Raw genomic sequence first — 22,109 nt, forward strand, 5'->3', positions numbered from 1 at the left:
CAACTGGGCCTTCACTGCACCAGTTGGACAAGAATAAACTACTCACAGGAGGAAAATGAACATTTTTCAATGCATGGCTGCACATACTGACCTTCAAACCAGGGTGGTATACAGTATGTCTGTGTAGGTTCTCAGTTGTCCAGGTCATGGTTATCCATTCATTCATTCGTTTATTCAAAGCTCTCTCAATCAATCCACTGGACTTTAAGAAAGTCCACCTCTCATCTATCGCTTCAGTTAACGGAAGAAGCCTCTTGGATGAGAGGTGAAACGTCTTCAGGAATCTTACTTGAAGTCCAGTGGATTGATTTAATCAGCTTTAGATTGATCGGTATATAGAATGGTATATGATATTGGGTTTGCAATTCAACCTCTCTATTACATGCAGGCAATAATATACATAAATATGCAACATGGTACCAGAGGTTTTTAATTCAACATGAACCCATTCCCACCAGAGATGCCCTTTCTTCTGGTTTCAATGATTTCCACCACACATCACACATATAGAACTTACTTTCAATAATGACACTTTTGTTTCTTTATCCCAAATTAGAGGACAAGACCACAACACAGACAGCCTAAATAATGGATCTTACCTAGACACCTTGTCTCTGTACCACTCCATAACCCATTAGCACCACATTCTCTGACATGTGATCCCACTAGTGTGTAACCATGGTTACACATGAAGATTGCCGTTGCTCCATATGTAGTCAACGTCCCCAGTTTTGTCCCAAAGGGTGGAACAGGCAGCTCTCCACAGGAGATGACTGAATAACAAAAAATATGATCATAATGCTTATTTTAAAACGAATAAGCCAGAATACAATCCAAGAAGAAGAATCTATGCAGTCAGACACTGCAACATCCCGCGACACCCCAGAATTAAAAATTTTACCCTGACCTACTTGCATGGATCAAAAGATCAAAGCTAGTGCTCTAACCTACTTTCATAGATCCAAACAGTAGCTTGCATCTATGGTCTTACTCACACTGGCCTTCTTCCTCTTCTTCCTATCTTATGCAGTTTCGGAGCGTGCAAAAATTAAAATTTGACCTTGACCTCGTTTTTTCAAAGTCAGGGTCATCATCTCATTTTTGTCCCCTTTGCCGCCTGAGTAAAATGCTTTTTGTTTCATCTTTCTATCTGCAACGGTTTCGAAGATATTTGGTGTACAAAATGGATGGACGGACTAACGGATGAAAACACAAACGACAACTATTACAATACATCACCACTTTGAAGCGGGATGTAAAAAGCTTGTCTGTGTAGACACATAATCAAAAGTATAAATTGTAATGTCAGTCATGATATTGTTCAGTAATTACTTTTGCATGTAGCATGGTCATCTGTCCCCTCCCAGGTCTCGTTGGCAAAGCAGCGAAGAGTCCGATGACCAAGACCCAAATAGTACCCTGTTGAGCATCCCAACATCACCATGGAGCCAAATTCTCCCAGCCTACCAGAGAGTAGGTGGTAGGTCATGTAATCTGACAAGGTTCCCTCAATGCTAGGACAGTTGATTGCTGGAAAATGAAAATGAGATCACATTACAGTTGAATAAATCATTCAGTTTAAGTTTTCAAACTAACCTAACCTTTAGATACCATAAAAGTTTAGTTTACACATGATGATAGTAAATGACAATAAGTCTTTATAAGCTGTGTTGGGTAATCAAGTACTTTTTCTTTCAGATTTTAGACAACATTTTTCAAGAGCCCAGTTGTTAACCAGCTCCCTCTCCCAAGTCATAAAAAAAGCTTCACAAACTATTCTCTACAGCATCTTAAAAAATATTTCTTAAAAGATAAATATCTGCATCCAAAAAATAAGATTTAATTTAAAATACCACATGGAGAGCTGCAATCCCATTGTGTGGGGCAGCTCACTGCTCCTGCTCTTGTCTTGCTTTCAGGGGGAAAAGAAGTAAAGATCATGCCAGAAGGCGCATATGTTGATTTTACTTCTTTATTTTTATATAAGCCTATTTATGGAGACATTTAAATCTGGTGTTTAAATCTGGTATATTTAAAACCAGATTTAAACCACTTCAAAAAGGTTTTACAATATGTCTTAGCCACAGTAAGTGTCTAATAGTCTATTAGAAGAGTAACCTTACAGAAAATCATTTAACAATTGCACAACATTGTTTTTGCTACAGCTAAAAGTTATGTTCACCCCATTCACACAGCATCTTCAGAGAGAGTTATGCGTTTTTATTCTGTCCCCATATTCCTGGTGTAATTTGATTTGAACAAAGAAAAGCATTGTGTAGTTGCTGCCCTGTTTTGTAATCTCTATGTTAAAGAGGCCACTGAGAGACATCATGCCATGATTGGGATTATAACAATGGGCATATATACAGTATAACAGCAATATCGAAATTATAATGAAATGTTATTACTAACAAGAATAAAGAGAAAAGAAATAAAACCAAATGAAAAAAGAATTGTACTAAGAAACTATTGAATGAACAGTCCAATAAACCATTTTGAAAATTCATTTTAATCACCAACTTGATTTTCAATTTATTTTAAAATACACATGACCCAGTCTAAGCTGTAGTATAACACATTCAAAACACACGTTTAAAAATCAAAAGATACTTGATTTTTAAACAGACGTTGGTCATACAAACTGACATTTTTGCACAAAACAAATAATGTCTCAAAGCCCAGTACTAACTTAATTTTTTATTTGGATTTATTGTAACGTATTGCCTTCCTTGGCAAGTTGGGTTCACTGGGTGGCTGGAGAGACAATATAAAAGCTAAAGAAACTGAGAAAACACCCCTTAGTCCACTGAAGAAGACTGAGACACTCACAGAAAAGTTCAGTAAAACAAGCCAGTAATTGGACCTTGAGTAAAGATTCTCACCTCTTACTACCAATTTCCCTGTAAATATGTTTAAAAAATACTTACGAAGGCATCTAGTGGCTGACACCGCATTACTCCAGCTACCATCTTCCAAGCAAACTGCTGTCATTGGAAAATTAGGGTCAAGGTGGTAACCATGATTACAGTTATAGGTGACCTGGCTGCCAACAGTGTACTGGTTAGCATGGAAGCTTCCATTCCCTATCGACTGTGGTATTCCACAGGAGATAGCTGCAAAATCATGAAGAGAGAAGAATCTTTTTAAATGTCTTTTTATTGTATGTTTCTGCACGGACAGCACACAATTAAAAATAATTAGAATTAACTTGCACTCAATTAACATCTGTTTTCTTCGGCAGGAAGACAAAATCAACAAAACAACCACCACCACAGAACAGTAAACACACTGCACGAAACAGCACAATACACATACAATTCCGTCATTGTAATGTAATTATAAATAAATATCAATGTGATAATACATACATGAATGAATGATGAACACATACCTAGCATGGGTCAGAACATCACACATCAAAATAAAATGAGAATTAAATGCACAACTGAAAAAATAAGCATATTGCTTTTTTATAACCCACTCATTGAAATACTTTGAAATTCAAAAATTAAAACTTAGAGTGTTATTGGAGGACATGACAAAAATGCATTTTTTAATTCTCATTTAGAAAACCAAATTATCAAAAATAGTCACTTGTCCAATAAAGGGTTAAGTGAGACTATTAATGCTTGTTATCTTTTCTCATAACCACTTTAAAGATCAAAAAATTCTTTAAAATCTTTACCTTGACAAAAAGGTGATGGTGTATCCCACTGGAAAAGCCCATTAAGGTGAAGCTGGCAGGTAGCATTGCTTGATCCTACCAAGCGGTATCCACGGTTACAATAGTACTGCAGTCTGCTACCTGGACGTAGTTCGGTCCGGTTGACAACTCCCCCATTCAGCGGAGGATCATTAATGCTACAGTAGGCAGCTGAGACAAAAAGCCAGAGAGGACAAACAATGAAATAAAATTGTTCTCACCCACAAGCGAACCAGAAGACAGATAGATGATGGATAGATGATGTAGTCACCTACAATGTAAGATGGATCAAACATTCATGATGTAGGTTGCTAAGCTAACCCGTCTATGGTCATTTAGGGTAGATGAAGGCAAGGACATCACTGCAAGACAAACTTTGCCAAGCTGAATAAAGCTTAAATTGATACGCTGCTTTGGGAATTAAATCAGATATCTACCTCAGTACTGGAAGTTTTTACTGGTTAAGTTGTGAAAATGTGCTCTAGAATCACACATATCTAGTTTGTGTAAGCATCTAAGTTAGGATTGTTTAAGTTAGGATTACTTGGGGTTATTTCACTGAAGAAAAGTTAAAACGAAAAGTTTCAGCATTGGTGCTCCCATTACCAGACATTCAGGATGAAAAACTGCCTCATATATTTAAGATATCATCTGCATCCCTCCTGGCATCATAGCTAGCAAGAGTGTCAGTGAGATTATTTAACAAAGAATGATTCATAAACTTGTGCACTAGTTACATATACTAAAAGAATACCAATAGCAAATGAAGTTCTTCTGAAACCTTTTCAAGAATTGTAGTGTTTCTGTACTATTGGACCTGTCTGTAAAACCATTATTGCTACTGGGCAGCAGAACAGACAACAATGGCCAAATTGGTTCGCCTCTTCTGTCCGATAGGTTCAAAGGTCCACCTGGTCTGCTGCTCACCCTTCGGCTTCATTCTGAAGTGTTAACTCTGACTCCAGTGAAGATAGCAGACACTCTATAATTTTCATTTTCACATACGAACCTTTTGTTTCATGAATTCTCTCATGCCTCCCTCTCACCAATGAGTCATATGGCCTCCCTCTGATCCCAGCTATTCTACCTGCACCAATGTATGTTTCCAATATTAATGAAAACACATTGATTTATCTTGGATACAATGCTATCTTAGGACCAGAATATCAAGGGAACAATAGTTGTTTATGTATGAATTGCACTAAAAATGTTATTGGGTATAAAAAGGTTGGGCAATTCACAACAACATACAGTACATGTAAATAGCTTGCAACTGAAAGGAAGACAGGTGCAGCATTTACCACAATAAACAGTTTAACAGAAATATTTGTATCATAAACATCATATGAATGTTCCAAATGCGAATAAAGAGAATACAATACAAATACTCTTTCTTTATGTGATTTGAAATCACAGAGCTTGTACAATGTGTCATGTTGCAGAGAGCAATGACTGAAGCACTAATCCAGCAGTTACAGAGGAATGGACAATGCAGAGTGAAATAATGACACACTATTTAGGGGCTCCATTTTTCAGCACACTGAGTTGTGTGCAGAGCAGTCTACCTTCACTAAACAAATACAGTAATCCCTCGTGCATTCACTGATCAAGATGCCCTGCTTCACCTCATCACGGATTTTTAGTAGGTCGTCACCTGATACTGTACACCCATCCTATCGGCTGACAGCATCCGGGAGTGCTCTGCATTCCAAGACTCATAGAACGCAGCGCACTTCCGTGTATTGTAGAAACACTTAAAAGCGCTTTAAACAATCTATAAGAGTGTAGGAAAAGGTAATACAGAGATAAAGTGGTTTAGTATGGGAGGTTTTCATAAACTTTTACATTACCATAAATAATAAAATAAGTAGTTTGTTGCAATATCACAGACTTTCATTATCTGGGGTTGATCACGGATTAACCGTGAACAACCGGGGATTACTCTATACAAGATTCAAACAAATATGTATGTATATGTATGTGTGTGTGTGTATAAATATGTATACTGTATATATAGTGGTCATCATGTACTGTACTGGGGTATGTGACCATAATCCTTCACATTCTTCTGACAAGCGACACCATTCACTCGACTGGACCTATTGTTACCTTAGACTGCTAGAAAGTCCTACCACCACCTGTCATGACCCAACCGGTATCTGTTCCTACTGCAGCAATGCTAAGCAACACTTGGCTGGCTACACATGACAGTTTCATTTCAAGGTTCAGTAGTCCAGCTGTCATCCTCGCTTACTGTATCTGCCTCCACAAGTATCTGAAATAGTTATATCAGACACTATTGCCACTCTATTTTTTTAACCCACAGTCATGCAGCTTTGAACTGTATTTAAATCCCACCCTCTCTAAAGTATGAGTAGACACCTGGCAGCTGCAATATAAGTGCACTGTATCAGCTTTAGCTGAACTACATTAACTGGTCCCACTGACAATATTGGTACTTTGAATGTAATCTACCGATTTGCTCTACTGTCCACCGGCATTACTGCATCATGAATCCCATTAGATATGACATTCTAACGTAAAACAGATTTAAGTGTTGACTAAATATTTATTATTACAATTTACTGAATGTTTTTACTTTCATTATCAGATTTTCTGTAATAACAATTAAGAAAAGTACCCTACAATATCGTCGAAAATTTTGTATTGATTAGCCTTCATTTTCCAAATAGCTTTAGCTGATCCATACAAGACTGTAAATATCATATATTGTATCATGTGTGTTGCAATTTTTTAATTATATACTGATTAAAAATAATGACAACATACTGTATCAGCATGTTTCACACACACAACATATGGCAATGTCGCAATCTCCTGCAAGGTTTGGTGGAGATGCTTTCTTATTTATTTGTAATTTAAAATGTAAACTGTACAATCAGAAAATAATGTTTCTTTCATTTGCTGCTTTGATGTTTCTAATCTCTCTTTTAATTCACTGGCCAGCTGCCTTGGCTATCATTGCCATTTCTCACCACAGAAGAGCTGTCACTTTGCAACTGAATCTCAGTCATTCTGTTAAAATTTAAATATTTTTGTATTCAACCCGTGATTCAGATATGCTCCAAAATGTAATGGGTTTTCCTTTGCTCATAATTCAGCCCTCCTTCAGTTGTCATGAAAATAAGAATTTGTGGTGACAAATGAGCCAACAAACCAGGGCGAAAACAAAACCTCTTTAGGAGGGAAAACAAGGGCATTGAGGTAATTTTACAGCTGCGACAAATAACAATGTAAGGAATGATACGGTATGAATGTAGAAGTAAAAGATTCAACTCAACCAATGCACAACACAGAACGTGGCCGGCCCATCACACACACACACACACACACACACACACACACACACACACACACACACACACACACACACACACACACACACACACACACACACACACACACACACACACACACACACACACTTGTGACCCTGATAAATATTACACATTCCTTACAATCAAATTTAAATTGCATTCATATGTTCATCCTCAAATACATTTTTAAACTCAATATACAGTATAATTCCTGTATGATATATAAATATGCTATTTACATATCCAGTGCTCCCTTGTTCTTTGCGGTTAATGCGTCCCAGGAACCACACGTGAATAATGAATTCCGTGATAGCGCAAGAAACTATCTTATTATTTACGGTAATTTAAACTTTTATGATCCTCCCCATACTGATATTAAACCACATTCTATCTATATTACCTTTCCCCACACTCTTATCAACTGTTTAAAGCAATTTTGTGTCTCACAGAAGTCCGAGACTTACGGAACTGAGCTCACTTCCGGATGCCGTCAGCCAATAGAATGAGCGTCCGGTATCACGTGACTGCCTACAAAAATACCTCGATGAGGTGAAGTCTCAAGCTTTGATGCGAGAATGCGCGAGGGCGAACTGTACCGTCATTTACTCCAGTTTATGCATGAAAATTTTGAATATAAAACAAACCAGCTGTCTATAGCATTGTAACTGTATAACAAGTGAAAATTATAAATGAACATTTCTATACTCTGCTTAGCTGCCATTGTCAGGGCATGGAAAAAATACAATACTCTATTTTATCACCCACAAACTAAAATATATCACACTTTTTTTTAGAGCGGAGAGCAAAGAGACTAAATATGGGACAAACAGGCTCAAACAGGATCAGCACAGTTTTTTTTTAATATACATATGTTTTATAATGGAAATTTATGGTCAATTCAGCAAAAACATGCCGTTATGGTGGAGCTTCAGAAATATTGCACACAAAACGAAATAGACTGTTGAATCAGTAAATAATGTCCAGTAATTCTGTCTTACTCATAATTAGGCAAGGGAGAATAAATGGATACGTTGTTCATGTATCAATTTATTTTTTATAAAAAAAGACAATAGGTTGGCTTATTCATGCTAGAAGAGTCAAACACATAAGTTGTGATTACTACAATGGTATGGTTTAAAATGGCTTTTAATTTTTTTAATGAATTAGGTATGTGTATGAGAATTTACTTTACTTCTGAAACAGAATACCAAGGAGAAAACTTGATATTTAGACTGTTATTAGGAAACCACGCTAGGATAAGTTGGTGCTTGAGTTTTGTCTTTATTTTTCCAATTAAAAAAATTAGAATCAAAGTAATCAAATGTAATGATAAAAAATTAATGACAATGAATGTACCTGAGTATCGTATCTTGAATCCTCTTTTGTTGGTTGCATGATCAGTCGACCAGCGTAGATACAGCTGGTTTGTTTTAGATGTGAAGTTCAGCTGAGATGAGTGGTTACCACTCAGAGCAACAAGCAAAGGGCTCTGCCCTGAGGATCCTGGAAAAAAACAAACAAACAAACAAACAAAAAACACCCCCAGGCCAATAGGATTAAATGACTGCTGTGTGCAAGGTATTTCATATACTGTATGTTCATGAATGTACATGCATGCGGTATGTGAGGGGTACACCATTAAGTTTCTTTTTATATCCAAATTAATTAATGTACACATATTATGCACATTGTTCAGTTTCACCTCAGTTTTATAAACAACTTTCCACCTGTTCTAAACTCTGGTTTTAAATGAGAGTTTTTGGTTTGGAAGGTTTGATTAATTCAAAGGAGTCCATCTCCTCTTTTGCTTTCTCAACAGTCATCCATCTGATTGACTGCTCACTTCTAAAGCAAGCTCTTGAGATGTATGGGACTACATCTGTCGTGCAGTAAAACCCCTTCAAATGCACACTGCATTTAGAGTGGACCTCAATTGCTTTACATTATGATTACAGTTCATTCTCTGTCACTCACTAGAATACATTCAAGAATAAATGATAAAAGAAACCCTGTAGAGACAGTTAGGGTTTTGCTCTGAACAAAACACTCTTTGGTTTTTTAGCTCGGTTGAGAAGTGCATCTTCAATGATGAGACACATTGTATTCCAAAAAGGGTTTACTGAAGAAGTCCAGCAGTTTACAAGTTGGTCAGGATACAGCGCTGGCCTCTCCAAAAGACGAAGCAACAAACCTCTTGAGTCACCAGCCGCCTGACTCAGCCTCACATGTATCAGTTATCTATGTGCTGTGCTTGTACTGTACTTTCGCGTTCAGAAAATTATGTGATAGACAAGAAATAAGTGTTGTGCTATTTGTGTTGGTGTAAGCAGATGCGTTTTGTGGTCGTGTTCATTGTTAAATGGAAATTCCCAAAAAGACTCATTACAGCAAAGTTTTTGATTGTCAATAAGTCATACTCACGTGACATATTTTTAGGAATTATTCATTCATTCATTTTCCCAACCAGATTCATCCACTTGCGCAGGTTGCATGGAGCTGGAGCCTATCCCAGCTTGTCTTAGGGCATGAGGCAGGGAAATTCCGGTCGCGACACCAGTGCACCGCAGAGTTACACACAGACACACAAACACGCATGCACACACATACACACTCAATCCTACGGTCAATTTGTGACTGGCCAATTAACCTGAAGTGCATGTTTATGGATATGGGAGAAAGTCAGATAACCCGGAGAGAACCCACGCAGACATGGGGAGAACATGCAAACTCTGTACAGGGCAAGATTCGAACCCAGAGCTGCCTTGCTGTGCAGGAACAGCGCTACCAATTGCGCCACCGTGCCGCCCCTCCTTAGGAATTAAAACAGCCTAATTGTCTGGTATTAAGCACTGGCTACTCGTTCTGTTTGCATGTATAGTATTAAAAATGCCTTGCTTACCATCAAAAATTTCCAGTTCATCAAATTGTTTCTCACTGTGAAACATCTCTACATAGATGTTTATGGTGTAGCCTGCCAAAAAAACAAAATCATTTTAAATCCTATCAAAAAAGCTGCAAAATGAGGTATGCACCACACACATGTAATTGCATGCACAAGTCCACCTGGAATCATATGTAGCAGCCAGGAGCATGTCTGGCTGTTAGGGTAGTTGCCAGGAAACCCAGGGCTCAGTATCACCCCTGATGATGAAGACCGCTCCTCATTGGCTGGGCACTGAGCTGGAGGGGCAATCATTTATATTAATCAAAACAACTACAACTTGTTTTTTGTGTGCTGTTTCGCATATTTTTAACTTAAGCAGATCCTTTTTGTTTGACATCAATCCCACCCATTAATACATCTGTCTATGTTTCTTCATCTGAACACTTATATGTTCATTTTTGTAAGGACACAAGCAATAAGAGCACACACCATGGAATTGTTTTGTTTTTTATCAAGCTATATAGGAATGTTACTTTAAAACATGTCAATACATTTTTGGAGAGCATGTGTGGAAAAAATGTTTGTGTCGACTGTAAAAAGAATTTCCCCACTGAGGAATTAATTAAGCAATACTCTGCTAAAAGCATACAGCATAAGAAGAGCACTTTATGACGAAGCTGAACATGAAGGTGTGGATGAATATGTTGTTTACATCTCCTGTTAAAAAAAGTGCAAGCTTCATTCTTCATTCTATGAGCACAGTTGAGCGCAGTTCATTTCAAATCAGCTTAGTATCTCTTCAGCACTCAGATGTAGCAGTAGAGTCACACCATCTCAAAAAAGGCATTTAAACTTGTTTCATAAATGGGTTCTATCCTGAGTTCTGGCACTGTTCCCTCTAAAATGTAAGAGCTGTAGATGCTAAACATATGCAACCACTTTTGAACCAAATGACAAATATATAGTTATTGAATTCTTTGATATAGCACTTTCAAGAAACATTCATGGCAGACTGGTGAATTTTTAAAAAAAATCTTAATAACAACAGGTACTTTAAAATTGATAGTTTTTCAAAAAGGTTGTCTCAGTTTCTTCTGGTTTCAGGAGACTCAGAAACAAAGTTTTCACAGATACAGTCAGAATCAAGTGAAATTTCAGGATGTCTCAATTTAACTCAGTTATACTGATTCAGACCTTAATTCAATGTCTTCTTTGAGCTTTTCATCTTTCTTACAGATAATGTTTTAATGAAAAAGCATTTTGACAACAACTTTAACACACAGTTGTTCATTGACACACAAAAAACAAGAGAACACAATATTCAAACATTCATTCAGTCATTCATTCATTCATCTTCCAACCCGCTTAATCCGCTAATGCAGGTCGCGGGGGAGCCAGTGCCTATCCCGGCAGTCTCAGGGCGTGAGGCGGGGGACACTCCGGGCACGACGCCAGTGTACCGCGGAGCCACATAGAAACAAACAGTCATTCACACACACACTCACTCCTACGGTCAATTTGGGACCAGCCAATCAACCTGAAGCGCATGCTTTTGGAGGTGGGAGGAAGCCGGAGAACCCGGAGAGAACCCACGCAGACACGGGGAGAGCATGCGAACTCTGCACAGAGCGGGACTTGAACCTGAGTCCACCGTGTTGTGAGGCGGCAGCGCTAACCACTACATCACATAGTTAATTTAGCAATAGTTTCAAACCCTTTTGTATAGCTTCTTAACCTCAGAGATGCACTCCAAAACATAAGATAACATATACTTCATTGATCTTAAACTGGGAAATTTACATGTTGCAGCAGCATTCATCAGACAAAAAAACAGAGAATATAAATGGAAGAAAATGAAGACATAAGGGGAAAGGGAGTAATAATAATAGTATTAAAAATAATAACAATACAGTGCGCCCTCGCGTGATCGCACATCAACGATTGCGACACCACCTCATTGCGGATTTTTGGTCGGCAGTCATGTGATACCGGACGCCCTTTCTATTAGCTGACGGCATCCAGAAGTGCGCTTGTTCCGTCAGTCCTGGACTTTAAACAGTAGATATGAGTGTGGGAAAAGGTAATACAGATAGAAGGTGGTTTGATATCAGTATGGGGAGGGTTCATAAACGTTTACTTTACAGTAAATAATAAGATAAATAGATTGCGATCTCGATCGTGGACTCCTCAATCGCGTGTGGTTCCTGGAACGCATTGACCGCAAAGACCGAGGGCGCACTGTAACAATAATGATAATACCCCAGCATGACAAATTATGAACGTATTAATAAGTGTGGAACTCACAGGAGTTTATGGTAAGCCATATCTTTAAAGATCAGACTGTGGTGGAACTCTTTCTGATATGTTAGACCTGTTGTACAGTGATGGCTTGTGGCAGGAATGACTTCCTGTAGCTGTCCCTTTGACAGGTACAAAAAATGTGCAATAACGTGGTTATATCATGTATGTTTCCAGGATCTCAATGATTGTTGCCATACCTTGACATGTTGGAGGAGGTGCTTCAAAAAGCAAATGGGAATTGAGTTTACACATCAACTCTGCTTTTCCATCCAGCGTGTATCCAGGTAAGCAGCGAAACTTTACAATATCACCTGAACAGAACAATAAAGAACTTTCAACATTGCCTTGAGCTTCATTAAATAATGCTTCTTAGACAGCAATGCTAGTGAGGTCTCTAAGGTAGTGCTAGGTTAGCCAAAATAAAGAGTTTGCACTTCATTCAAGATTTTGAAGGCTTATTAACCCCCACTAGCCTCCTTGGCCTTTGCGGCTATGAAAAGATGAAGTCCTTGTACTGCTATGGTTTAGTGCAAGTTACAATAATTTCACTTTGACATATTTGGAAATCACTCACTCTGAAGTAGCGCTATCATTCCCTGGATTACTGATTGACCTGTATGACCTGGTATGAACATTATTCAGTCTTGTCAATATCAATGTGAGGAATAGTATATTCTGTCAAAGCTCTGAAATTTACTTGATGCACTGTTAATGTTTCTTCAAAGGATGAAAATAATATTTTTCCTCAATTTTCTGCAATGAAATTATTATGTTTTGAGTTCTGTATACCACTTTGAGGTTAAACTGATCTTGCTTTGGAAATATCAGCATTTATATAAGATTACAGCTACAAATCTAAATGGTCAACAGATTTAAAACTCGGGTGCTTTGATCAAGGCACAGCATAAAACAGATCAGAGGGAAAACAGGGATGTTGACAAGCAATTTTATCCTAAATAGACCTGTTTCAATTGCATAGCAGAACACATTTTATCAATTTGTGCACCAGAGGCTGATCAAAATGTTGGTGTTTCAACTCCTTTCACAAATTCAGACCAATAAGACTAGAAAAACCTTTTTTTTTGTGTAATGAGAAGCTATGTTCATTTTACATTCATGTAAGTTCACATAAAAATGCTATTCATTTGTCACAGATTTTGAGAAGCATAGTATTCATAATGAACCCATTATTACTCCGGATAGGAGTATGGCCTGTTTTCCAAATAAATTGTATAAGACTGCGTTTTCATTTATATTTCCATAAGCTCCAGATACATATGGAAAATGTCCATCCATCGATCCAAATACCCACCCACCCATCCACCAACCTACCCATCCATCCATCCATCCAAACATCCATCCATCCATCCATCCCTGTTGGTGTCTTAACAATCAAAAGGTAAACATTAGTCAGGATTATTACCTATCTGAAAGTCTTCATCCTCATAGATCACCTCTGAATTCTCCACAACAGGGGGAGGAGGGCATTTCTTCAGACGGTAGGCTGGAGGGAGGAGCAAACCAATTATTTTTCTATTTCAGATTTCAAATCCATGGCTTTAATATTGTTTCCCATTTGTAACACAGGAAGAAGTGTGAATGAGATTGGTCTGATCAGTCTGAAAAGAGGGTTGTTCCAATGAAACATTCAAATTATCCACGAGTTCTAAGGAGCAGCCATGATGGAGTCATAAACTCACTTCAGACAGCCTTTTCATTGCAAGCCTGAATTATTTTTATTCCACCCCAATGCTCTGTCTAAACATACGGAACATGTATTGGGGTATCACTTTCTTCCATCTCTGTGATGCCTGCTGAGTTAGGCACAGAGCCAAAACAAACATCTGTATGGACTGAGTATGTCGATGTAACAGAACCAGGGCTTTGAACCGGTTCATGGAACGAAAACGAAAACCGGAAACTTTTGGTATTTTGGCAGGAACGAAAACAAAACCGAAAACTTCATATTTTTTAATGTTCTGGAACAGAATCGGAACAGAAAATAATTGTAAACCGGTTAATACGGTTTTTTTTTTTTTCGTTCTTGAAAAAAATATTTGACCACATGTTTCACATCCTGTCATTCACTCGACACGGGATGAGAACAGAGAGAAGTAGCGGCTATGAGCAGCAGCTAAGAAAAGGGAAGTCTCCCAGTCACAATTTAATCAGGTAAACACTGCAGAATGTCAATCTCAAAAATGTATGATTTAGACATTAACTCATTGACTGCAGTCATTTTCAGAGCAGTGTGTTCCCGTACTGCCAGCGCTTTGTAGCAACATTGAGCTATGGGAGAAGCACAATGAAGATCTGTTGTTCAGCAATAAATGACATGGTGGAAGTTATTCTTGTCTTATTTATTCTTGTCTAAGCCTTAACTACAGTGATATAACTTGCATAAAGCAGAGGTGTAGTGCTGTGGTACTGTTTAGTGTGGGGTAGGGATATATCTATAATTATAGTCTATAGTATATAAACTAATTGCTTTAGTTGCCAATTTAAAAGTCCTTAAGTTACCGTATTTTGTGCACCATTCGGCTCATTGTACAAAGAGGCGCAAACTAAATAACGGAGTTTATTTCTGTACTTTAACCGGACACACTCCATACCTTATTGTTCGGTGCATGCTAGCTAACGGAAGCAAAAAGGTGACTGTGTTTGAACGGTGTTGTACTACGTATTTAAATTAAAAAAAATACACCGGCATTATTTTTTAAATATGTTTTTATTTCTTTATTTTTTGATAAATCTGTGCTAAATCCTTCAAAGTCCTCATCTTCGGTCTGCATTGAATAGCTAGGCAATCTCACTATCGCTGACCGTCTGGTTTCCGGGTGGCTGTCCGGTAATGATGCCGGCTTTTGCGAAACATCGAACTAAAGTCGAAGCAGACACGTTAGTCCAGGTATCCATAATCCACGCACATATTGTGGGGGTGTAACTCGCTCAGCACTGCCTCTAGTCCTGGTAAACGTGTGTTCACGTCTCTCATCCATCGCTCCACGATGCACGCAGTTTATCAGGTTTGTTTGCCTGTTTGAACTGATTACCTGGTATTCTGAGCTTTGCTTTGAATTAAAACAAATCTCAATTCTGCGTGCACCTACTCTCCACTTATGCTTTTGGGTTCTATGATATGATAACACAGAATAACACAGATAACTGTGTTAAAGTGGCTTTTTTAACATAGACATGTAACAGAACCTATGAGTACAGACAACCACAGTTGCACCTCAAATTATGTACTATCAGTGATTTCTGAAAAAAGATTTCTGAATGTATATAATGGATCTATTCAGAAATACAAGATTTATCACTCAAAAATATTGCTGGAGCAAAATAATTGAACAAAATAACAGAAAAAATGTGAACAAAAAAATGTGATACCGTGCTTTTATTTGTAGAAAGGCACTTTTATTATTTACTATTTTAAGGTTTCTTATCAGTATTCATGGATTTTCAAATGAAATGTGTCAAGACCATATTCATACATACTTTAATTTAAAAACCACTATTTAGTTTGGTAATAAAGAAACTGACGTGGATATATAAAAGGAAATTGGACAGAATACTAATAGATAATCAGTGTTGTATTGAGCTGTTGTATTTCCCAACATAACTTGCGTACATATAAAAAGCAACTGCATGTAATAGTAGGTGAAGGCTATATACAAGGGAATCCATACAACAGCTGAGTGTGACAGTGTGTACAGTTTCTGTACCATGGAAGTTGAGAATGAAGAATCCTCCAGTTGAAAAATCTGAGTGAAAGTGGATGAGAACCTTCAAACTGGTACTGTAGGCTGACTCTAAGGCTGTGTTGCCACTGAAGACTCCCAGCTGAGGACTAGAAGTATCTGGGCCATCCCTAAAAAAAAAGAGAAAAACACACACATGTATGTATCACATCATGTATCATCACTCTTGAAAACCGTTTTCCATAACAGTTTTGTCCTCAATCTAAAAACAGCCTTATTTCCACAGCAAATTTAAAACATATCAAGGTCATTTATACAAGTATGCCACTTGTTCAGAGCACTTTTGTCTGAATGTCTGATGTGTGTAGCACATCAAAGAAACACAGTCCAGTCTTATTACAGACAAATCATAGTCAAGACAATATAGACAGAATACTTGAAGTACAGATTCAGGAATGATCAGGAATGTATAGAATATATATAACCATTTAGGATGAGGACAGATGGAAAGAGAATGAAGACACCTGATGTCACAAAACAAAGCAAGGCATGTAACTTCAAGCAGCAGAGCTACAGACAGAGAAATAAAAATCAAGAGTGAAATAGTAAGTGGCGGAAAGATTAACTCTACATACAATTCATTCATTTTCTACTGCTTCTTCCGCCGGAGCGGTTCACAGGGAGCTGCATTCTAACTGAGCTGACATAGAGCGTGAGGCGGGGGACACTCCGGGGACCACGCCAGTGCACTGCAGAGCCACACAAAGATGGACAACCATGTACACACATACTCACTCCTACGGGCAATTTTGGACCGGCCAATCAACGTGAAGCGCATGCTTTTGGAGGCGGGAGGAAGCCGGAGAACCCGGAGAGAACCCACACATAAACACAATATGAATTAAAATTACCTATACCACTTATTTTACATTACACCTCAGACAGGCACACATCCTCTACTGCTTTTAATTTTGTTTTATATTCCAGGTAGAAATATGCAAATTTTTCACAACCACCTCCCCAAAATCCAGCATACATTACTCCAAGGGCTCAGAAATAAAGACAGGTTTCTGGATCTGTATGAAGTTCAAAATTAATTGTGCATTTTCATTCACTGCCTCGATCTAATTACCAAATGTAGTAATTTGTCAACAACACATAAGCACATATCAGTCAAGATCACATGCTTTGTCATGAAATGGCAGCAAAAACACTGTGAACACATTCAATGAATGTTTCCCATGGATTAAAAGCTTAACTTCACCCATTAAATTTTGAATGTTGTTAAAAGGTTATATTTCCTAAAGTTCATAAATATCAAGCTTTATTTTATTTCTTATGTTAATAAGCATTGGATTAAACAATGGTTTTAAAATTTTAATTGGTTCTTCAATAATTCAAATCTGTCTGAAAGTGTAAAACCATTTAAAATCTGCTGTATAGTGCGGAGAACTGTGGGTGTAATTTTAATTGATGAAATTTAACACGTACATCACAAAAATATGTATATATTTAAGTTTTATTCAAGATTGAGCACAGTCAACTGTCTACTCCCTCTGTATAAACAAAATAAGAGGGAACAGACACTTGCATGTTTCGCTGTGGCGACCCCTGAAGGGAAAAGCCGAAAGGAAAAGAAGAAGAAGAAGACACTTGCATAAAGACAAAAAATGTCTCCCTGAGTGAAACAATAGAGGCCTTATTTAAAACGAGAATTTTGTCCAGCAAATTGAAAAATTAAAAGTCACGTGTATTAATCATGGTTTAGGTTTAGTGTCTGGTTTTGAACGCTGTACACCTATACACTTTATTTTACAAACTATTTTTGACTTTACTTTTTTGTGATTTATCTTCTTGTCACTTTGGTATTAATGTTTTTCTTATTTACAGTATTCATTTATGTTTATTTTCCATCTCTCATTATCTTTTGCTTGTGCTCGAGTGTTGGTTCTCATTGTTTCACCTATCTCTGAGTGCCTCCTCCTCAAACTACCACCTCTGTCCCATTATCTCCGTTCTTTGTGCTTTTAGTTTGAGTATTTTACTGCCAGTTCATTGTCGATGTTTTGTCACACATTGTAACTTTTTTTCTTGTTTGCAATTTTATCATTTATGAATGTCACCTGCCCTTTTGGACTTTGGAACCCGTGTACTAACATTAGATGCTGATTTGGACTCAGAGTCTGTCTTCCCCTTTGATGTTCTCATCTTCTTTTGAACTGCTAACTGGTAATGTCCCTTACATGTTTTTGTTTGGGAAAAAAAACCCCATAAAGATGGCACTTCTAAAGAGCATTTTGTCACACCCAAGGGCATTACTGGGCATAATGCCCACGCTGCAGCGTGTCATCCATTCTGCGGAGAAGGTGATCGGTTGCAGCCTCCCACACCTCCAGGAACTGTCTGACACAAGGACCCGCAGTCGTGCAGCCAGGATTGCCGCTGACCCCTCTCATCCTGGCCAGAACCTCTTCCAGACCCTCCCCTCCGGCAAGAGGCTACGGTCCATCCGGACCAGGACCTCACACCATAAAAATAGCTTCTTCCCAACTGCAGTCAGCCTCATGAACAAGCCCCCCCCCCCCCCAGGTAACCATCCGCCCCTCACCACTCTGCAAAGACAGTTTACTGTTTGGACTTATTTTCTTCACCCGCAATCACCATCCTTATACAGTATCTAAACACACCGTAATGTGAATTGTAAATAGTTTTTTGAATTCTTATCCTATTCCTCACTCACTACTATTCTCTTCCACCTTTCTATGCACCGACACCGCGTCAAGTTCCTCGACAGTAATTTTTACTGTACTTGGCAATAAAACCTTTTCTGATTCTGATTCTGATTACAGTAGTTGTGTTCTGTAGTGTCAGGGGCTACAGCATGGCATTGCATGTTGGTATAGATAGTTTAATTGGAACAAATAGTGGAACAGGCATTGTGGAGCTCACAGTATAGGATAGAAAACTGTACCACTGTCAAGGTCTAATGATCGGAATATCCAGCTACAAAGACTGCATGAATCAAATACTTATACTGGTTGATTACATGTGGTGAAATATCTTGAACTATTCGGCGTATAAATTGATTGTAACACTGCAATTAGCTGATACAGACAGAATAAAAATTGGTTTTGATAAATAATGAATAGTTTTAATAAATAAAGACTCCATGAATCTAAAGGCAAAAAAATAAATGAAACATCCTGTCTGAAATAACTGAATAGAGTCATGGGACCAGATTTAATTAAGAAGGTATTTCCAGTTCGAAATGAAGCTAGAGGTAAGAGCAAACATCCTGAGCAAAAGAGTACATAGTTGTCACTTGCATTCTGTAATTGTAGCAGAACCTAAGAGTATGGGTAACAGATAACCAAAGCTATATTGATATTAATAATATTGATAATCATGTTTATTATCAAAATAAAGATATTTATTTTGATAATCAGGTACAAATTGAGGAATAAAATCAAATTTTTTTTATAGAGGAGGGATAAATTATAATGGCATATGCAATTTGATGTTTCTAAAGAGTCAGTATTTGATTTTATTTGCTCATTATTTTGTGAAAACAGACATAATCAAGTGGTAGATGACAGTGGAAGTTTGGCTGCGGTCTTTAACATCTGGATGCTGCCTGCTGTCCAGTACACCCCAGGGTGGCAGGCAGAACACTTACATATGAATTACACAAGGCAGAATAATACATAATTCATCCCTTAAATTTGAGTTTTGAGGAACCAGAGATTTTGGTATGGGAAGAAGGAAATCAGAACAACATAGAGAAGCGGTGCAATCAATGATGAGGAAAGTGTAAGGTTAGCAAATTAAAATATAAAAACGACCTAACTTGTTTAAGTGTGACTGGTTGTTGGCATTGCACAAATGTAATGTTCAACCTCTGTCTTCTTCTGCTCCTGTACAACACATCTAATGTGTATTGTAACTACTGGAAAATTTGGTTGATTGCTTTCCTTTGACTTTTGTAGGCCTCTTTATAGTATGACTCAGTATGACTCCTTCTCAAATCGTATTCTAAGAGGTAAGTTCTCTATTAAACATAAATTTTGCACTCAATTTCTAATAAACCTAGTGCACAAACAAGTGATATAGTATCTTTGGCAATTATTGAAATGGGTGAATCAGAAAATCAAACTGTTAAAAACCAAGTCAAGACAGACAGAGTGGCCAAAAACATAGGAGTAGCATGACATGACAGTCTGCTGTATTCAAAACTTCTCAGTCCTGCACACAACTGTGTGATCCAAAGCATAATCCAAGTATAGGTTTGGTCAATGATGGCATTGACACTGAGTGGCAGTGTAAATACATTTCCCAGTGCCGTGGAGGAAGCTACACTATTTCATGAAGCAAATAATTTTCCAGTGGCCTTGCTCTTTCATTGATCAAATAGAACAGAAGCATGCACACATAATGCATTTTCTAAAGCATTTCTGAAGGTCAAATGCAGATTGGTTAGTGACAACACTGCAATAGATGGTCACGTATGGTTGCATATACTGTAGCAGACATAGGCACTTCTAAATGACTGTGTCATATTGTATCAATCCTTGGGCTGATTGCGGTCGACTTTCTACAGTGGAATGCAGACATGAGTTTGAATTTATTTTATAGCAGATGGTGAGGTTGGAAAAGAACAGATCCTGAAGGCTTCTGGATTTTTACCTCTGCCAAAGAGCTGCCTCACGCTGTGTTTGTTGGTTGCAGCAGGACTATGAAAAAATCTACAGATTAGTTTTCCACGGAACATCCTGGATCTGTCTTAGATAGTACTCCGTAAAGTTTCAGTATTGATCAATTTTCTGATTTTTTTAAGGAATAATGCATGGATCTCAATAAAAATATAAATAACTAATAATAATAATCATTCATAGTGGTTACAGGACTATGGGTTTTGGATAAGGCTTGATTGAATTAAAGGAGACTATTGTGCCTTGACAGAGGCCTGTGGTATTCTAAGCACCATTGTAATTATTTTGTTTTTATGCGCCAAGGCACACTCTGAACATCTATCTACCCATCCATTGTACATAAACACTTGTCCTGTGAGGATTTTGTGTATTTGTTCAGGGCTACGCACATTCACAACTACGTACGGGCAATTTAAACCAGTGCCCAATACACTGATGATACATGCTTTTCATTCAGTGGGTGAAACCCACTGCACCATGAGGTAATCAACACAAACACCGGAGGACATGCAAACCCCCAGAAAAACTATCCTAAGGTTTAAACTCAGAACTGTCATGTTGTGAGTCAAAATAAGATCATAAAGAGCAGACAGCACAACTTATTGTTTATTAAATCTTTCCCATGGTACTTCAGCTTTGCTTTCTCTATTTCTCTAGGGTGTATATTCAGTGTTCTGAAACTTCATTCAAGATGTAGTAATTGGTAGGTTTAATTCACTACAGTCTAGGACTAACTGGATCAACACAGTACAAATTCTACAAATACAAATTCATACAGAAAGCATGTGTTCATAATAAAAATATAGACTGATATTTTCATCTAAACACTTTGAAAATATTTCTTTCCTTCACTTTCCTACCAATGAAAAGTCCATTTATTTCTCTCTGGGCAAGGAAAAAGGACCAAAAATCACACCTAAAAACTTACACCGAATACTGTCATAAAACTGTCCCTCAAACTACCAGGATATGAGAGAATAAAAGATCTGTTAAACCTCAGATGAACACCGATCACTGCCAAGAAGAAAGATTGCCAAAGTCACAATTTCAATGACCTTTAATCTGTCCAAGAATGACTTCTAGACAATTATTGATTATCTCCCTGATTTGACATTTCGAAGCTCTGGAAGGAAGCTATGCCACTGGTTCTGAGAAAAGTATATTTTATTGAGTGTCAAGCCCAAGTTGTGCCCAAATATATACATGTGTTTGAGACATAGGTAGATTAAACAGTGCAACAGCATATAATGTTAGCACAATTTATACTTACCAGTTGTCTTTTGATAACCTGCAATATGTGAATACGTTTGATTTTACACATGCGAAAGAAAGAAAAAAATCCTTATTAATTTATAACAACAAAACACCTGAAAGTAGAGCCTCTTTATAGATTCACCAGCTTGTCATATATGCTTTTATTTATGAAAATGACAGAATAACCTCACCCAATCATCGAGTAAACACTAGATCACA

General features: G+C 37.6%; 1 protein-coding gene across 1 annotated transcript in view; it reads right to left on the reverse strand.

Annotated features, from left to right (window-relative positions):
- The window catches only part of csmd1a (CUB and Sushi multiple domains 1a), a 452,056-nt gene that overhangs the window by 39,855 nt on the left and 390,092 nt on the right, over positions 1-22,109 (reverse strand). Inside the window, exons 46-55 of the mRNA XM_068328424.1 lie at positions 15,952-16,097; positions 13,650-13,730; positions 12,424-12,537; positions 10,105-10,221; positions 9,941-10,012; positions 8,398-8,544; positions 3,686-3,874; positions 2,928-3,113; positions 1,333-1,530; positions 600-773 (exon numbers count right to left, since the gene is read on the reverse strand). Of these exons, the coding sequence (XP_068184525.1) occupies positions 600-773; positions 1,333-1,530; positions 2,928-3,113; positions 3,686-3,874; positions 8,398-8,544; positions 9,941-10,012; positions 10,105-10,221; positions 12,424-12,537; positions 13,650-13,730; positions 15,952-16,097 (1,424 nt within the window). The remainder of the gene's footprint in view (positions 1-599; positions 774-1,332; positions 1,531-2,927; positions 3,114-3,685; positions 3,875-8,397; positions 8,545-9,940; positions 10,013-10,104; positions 10,222-12,423; positions 12,538-13,649; positions 13,731-15,951; positions 16,098-22,109) is intronic.

The sequence above is a fragment of the Antennarius striatus genome, chromosome 1 (assembly GCF_040054535.1).
Source record: "Antennarius striatus isolate MH-2024 chromosome 1, ASM4005453v1, whole genome shotgun sequence".
Classification (NCBI taxonomy): Eukaryota; Metazoa; Chordata; class Actinopteri; order Lophiiformes; family Antennariidae; genus Antennarius; species Antennarius striatus.